Below are 4,118 nucleotides of genomic sequence, written 5' to 3'. Positions count from 1 at the left end.
CCTGAGGCAATTCAGCTGCCCTTAAGCCACTGATGGGCTGGGATGGCTCTGAAAGGCAGCACCTGGGCGGGGGGTCAGGGTTGCTGTGGGGGTTTTAGCAGCACCCAGGGAGGCTCCTGCAGGTCTGTTGGCTCGGGGGGGGGTGACTCCTCAATGCTGTGCTTGCTGCCCGCAGTGTGAAGGTGCTGGCCTGCCCGCTCCTCATCCTGCATGCAGAAGATGATGCTGTGCTGCCTCCGCACCTGGGCCGCAAGGTGGGAACCACCATCGCCTCCACGTGGGCTTTGACAGGGACGGGTGCTGGTTTAGCCTGTTTTCAGGGGGCTGAAGGGGAGAGAGGGGGGGTGGCTGGCCCCAGGGTACTGGAAAGGGGTTTGGGGTCCCCTGTGCGTGCCACTAACAGCGCTCCCACCCCATGGCAGCTCTTCGAAACCGCACGCAGCGCCTACAAGGACAAAACCAAGGTGAAGTTCATTACCTTTCCTGAAAAGCTGGGCCTGGGCCATGACTACATCTCGTTCAACCCAGAGTTGCCTGCGCTGGTGAAGTAAGTGCTGCTCTGCAGAACTCGGGGGGAGGCCACAGAATGAGCCTTGGCCTCTTCTTCCATGGGTGCATCCTCCCCTGCTGCAACCATGCAGGTGCCTTCCCCCTGCTCCTTCCTCTCCCTACGGTGCTTGCCGTCATCAGTTTTTGAGCTCCAGTCACTCCTCGCTGCCCTGAGCCTGTCCTCGGCCCAGGTGTCATGGGGAGGTGGCCCCGGGGACAGCCCCCAGGCTCCTCTTTGCCCTGGGTGCAGGGACGCAGCTTTGCTCAGCTCAGACCCACAGCCAGGGATCAGAAATGGGGATCTCAAGCAGCCCAGGACAGTCAATGATACAGTGTAAGATTTATTGCGTCTTGTTACAGAGACTTCTTGAACATTAAGTGATGCCAGCTGCTGCATGCAGCAACCACCAGCGCTCCCTCAAACCCACACCAGGAACCCCTCGCTGCACTGAACTTACTGCTGTACGTAATAAAAACTACTGAGAAACTTTCTAATTCGCCCACTGCCTCGAGGATGCTCAAGGTTACTTGGGGGGGATGGAGATACTGCTGCGATCTGGCTGCTGCTCCTGGGACAGGACCATGCGAGCGGTGGCCAGGAGCATCATATGGGGCAGTGGTGGGGGTACCTGAGCCTGACTGCAAACCCCCCCCAGCACTGATGCCTCAGGACTGGCACGAGCTGCACCCCAAGCCCTGCTTCAGCATCGCCTGCAAGGGCTCAGATAGCTGTGGCCAGCTGGGCTTCCCACCCTGCCCTCCACTGAGCCCCAGCAGCTCCCCGCCTGCCCCCTCTTTCTGCGTTAGCGTTGGTGCAAGTGAGCCCAGTCCCTAATTTTAGGCTTCAGCGAACAGCCCCTTGGACTCCAATGGCACTTTTATTTTTAGCACCTATGCAAGCAACAGGGCTACGTGGTTTTGCTTTCCGCACGACACTTACGTTATAAAAATGCCCCCCCCTTCCCCATCCGTAGGAAAGCCGGCAGCAGCAACAGAGAGACTAAACAGCAGAGAATTTTACAACACACACGCTCGTGTCCCCCGGCTCCGGCGGCTCTGTGCCCCTACGCCGCTGTGCCATTGGGGGTCTTGTCCTCGGCTGCGTCCCGGGGCTCGTTGGGCGGTGGGATCTTCAGGTCGGAGGGCTCCACGTGCCAGATGTCAGGGCTCCACGTGCCAAATGTCCCGGGCGTACTCCTTGATGGTGCGGTCACTAGAGAACTTGCCAGCCGCTGCGATGTTCCTGATGACCATCTTGGTCCATGCCTTGGAGTTCTGCAAGGAGAGTGGTGGGATGGTACGGCCGGAGGCTTGCACCCGTGGGTGCCACGCTGGCCCCGAGAGTGGCTTTCAACCAGGGACCCCCTGCAGCAGCACAGCCAGGAGCCTCCTCGCCGGGAACCCATCTATGTGCACAGCCCCACCAGACCCCTTCTTTGGGATAGGATGTTGTGTCCCCATCACAGCTCCCCCACCCCTCACCCCCGGGCTGGCGCTCACCAGGTACAGCTCGCTGACCTTCTCTTGGCATTTGACATAAGCCTCATAGTCTGCAAAAACTTTAAACCTGCAGCAGCAAAGAGAGGGGGGTTAGCGACGGCAGAAACGCGCAGGTGGGAGCGCGGCGGTGGCCGGTGGCTGCAGCGCGCGGGGCTCGGGCTGCCAGAGCTGGGGCTTCTTCGAACGTGAACGCTTCGGGCGAATTTGGCCTCCCCAAGCCCTGTTTTGTACAGGGCCCTGCAAGCCCGTGGGCCGGATGGGTGGCCCGGGAGGGGACACCCTGCCTGCATCAGCTCACTGGGAAAACATTTCCCCGGTGCAGCCGCCCACGGCCCTTGGCTGCTTAGCCCTCTGGCCGGGAAAGCCCTTTGAGATACCTAAAAGCATCTACCATCTGGCAAGGGCCGTGCACCCGAATGTATCTTGGTCATAATGTACCCCAGGCTTTAATGCAGCAAGCGGGAAGTGCTGCGCACGGAGAGCCTTTTGTACCCACGGAGCGTCAATTGCTCGTCCACGTGCACAACGTTAGGGCCAGAAAACGGGACCTTATCAGCCAGAGGGTGGATGGTTGGGGCAGGGGGCTGGCTCTGCAGAGGCACCAGGAGTTTGGTGGAGAGACCCAACCCAGAGGACGGATGGCATCCCAGGCCTCACCGGTCGTGGTGGAAGAGCATGTTGACCACGTCTTTGAAGAGGTCAGGCTCCTTCGGGGAGAAGAAGCTACTCTTGATCTGGTCAATGGCTTGCTTCAACTCGGGGAGCTGGTCATAGTACTCCTGGGCATTGTACCTGGCAGGGAAGGGTTGATATGAGATGGTGCTGCTCCGGCTGCCTGTGGCAGCACCCCCGCGGTGTCCCCGGCCCTCACCCTTTCCTATCCAGCTCCGTGACGTCCTCCACCCTCATGCCGAAGATGAACAGGTTTTCCTCTCCAGCCTCCTCAGCCATTTCCACGTTGGCTCCATCCATGGTGCCGATGGTCAGAGCCCCGTTCAGCATGAACTTCATGTTCCCCGTACCCGATGCCTCAGTGCCTGCCGTGGAGATCTGTTCCGACAGGTCGGTAGCAGGGATCACTGCCAACAAAACACATGGACACAAGGGGCTCACAAAGGTGACCAGCTTTGGATTCTGCTGAAAGACGTTAGATCTGCTGTCTCGCAGTGATGGAGCCACGGGCTGGTGGACAGCCACGGGGCAGACATCGCCCCACAGCGTACCCCACGTGGGCTACCTTTCTCTGCCATTGAGACCCTGTAGTTCTCCAGGAAGATGACCCTCAGCTTGCTCCCCACAACGGGGTCGTTGTTCACCACCTGAGCCACAGCGTTAATGAGCTTGATGATCATTTTAGCCATGTGATATCCTGGGGCAGCCTAGGAGAAAAGGCACCGGTGAGCCTGGAGGGCTGGTGTCAGGGGCAGGCGAGGAGCACCCAGCTCCCACATGCCCAGGGAAGCACCCGCTCAGCCCTGCTCCCACCCCTCATCCAACTCATGGGTTCTGCCACCAAGTTTTTGGGGGCTTGCATGACCATAGGCAGCAGAACCTTGCTCGGGTTGAAGCCAGCAAGTGCTGCCTCAGGGCTTCCCAGGGGGCTTCAGGGACACAACCCCATGAGAACATCTGCATCCAAATCCCCTAGGGCATTTTCAAGGACTCCCTCCAAAATACCTAAAACTCCTGACCCAACTTACCTTGCCCCCAATGATCACTGTCCTCGGCACAAACAGCTTCGCAGGATCCCTCCTGATGCCTGGAGAAGACAGCAGCGTGGTGTCACCCTCTGTTTTAGCTGCAGCCCCAAGGGCTAGAGACGCTCGTGCCCCCCCAGGGCAGCCTGTCCCCTCGGGGCGTGCGGTGGCTTACGGTTGTACATGGTGACGATGTGCAGGCAGTTCATCAGCTGCCGCTTGTACTCGTGGATCCTCTTCACGTGCACGTCGAACATGGAGGAAGGGTTGATCTTCACTTTGTACTCCTTCTCCAGGTACAGCGCGAACTTCACCTTGTTCTCCTGGGTGAGGGCAGGGGGAGCACATCAGCCCCCAGCCTGTGCTCCCCCA

The 4,118-nt window shown here is 59.5% G+C and overlaps 2 protein-coding genes across 2 annotated transcripts in view; one reads left to right on the top strand and one right to left on the bottom strand.

Moving 5' to 3' along the window:
* ABHD12B (abhydrolase domain containing 12B) overlaps positions 1-1,044 on the top strand; it is a 2,421-nt gene extending 1,377 nt beyond the window's left edge. The window contains exons 2-4 of the mRNA XM_009322927.1: positions 176-254; positions 423-547; positions 910-1,044. Coding sequence (XP_009321202.1) covers positions 176-254; positions 423-547; positions 910-931 — 226 coding nt within the window. The 3' untranslated portion in view covers positions 932-1,044. The remainder of the gene's footprint in view (positions 1-175; positions 255-422; positions 548-909) is intronic.
* PYGL (phosphorylase, glycogen, liver) overlaps positions 881-4,118 on the bottom strand; it is a 19,479-nt gene continuing 16,241 nt past the window's right edge. The window contains 8 exon segments of the mRNA XM_009322956.1: positions 881-1,733; positions 1,735-1,824; positions 2,050-2,116; positions 2,707-2,841; positions 2,921-3,128; positions 3,287-3,428; positions 3,750-3,808; positions 3,922-4,069. Of these exon segments, the coding sequence (XP_009321231.1) occupies positions 1,614-1,733; positions 1,735-1,824; positions 2,050-2,116; positions 2,707-2,841; positions 2,921-3,128; positions 3,287-3,428; positions 3,750-3,808; positions 3,922-4,069 (969 nt within the window). The 3' untranslated portion in view covers positions 881-1,613.

This window comes from Pygoscelis adeliae, unplaced genomic scaffold (genome assembly GCF_000699105.1).
Source record: "Pygoscelis adeliae isolate BGI_AS28 unplaced genomic scaffold, ASM69910v1 Scaffold314, whole genome shotgun sequence".
NCBI lineage: Eukaryota > Metazoa > Chordata > Aves > Sphenisciformes > Spheniscidae > Pygoscelis > Pygoscelis adeliae.
The sequence above is the reverse complement of the archived record's forward strand: the minus strand, read 5'-3'. Positions and strand labels throughout refer to the sequence as shown.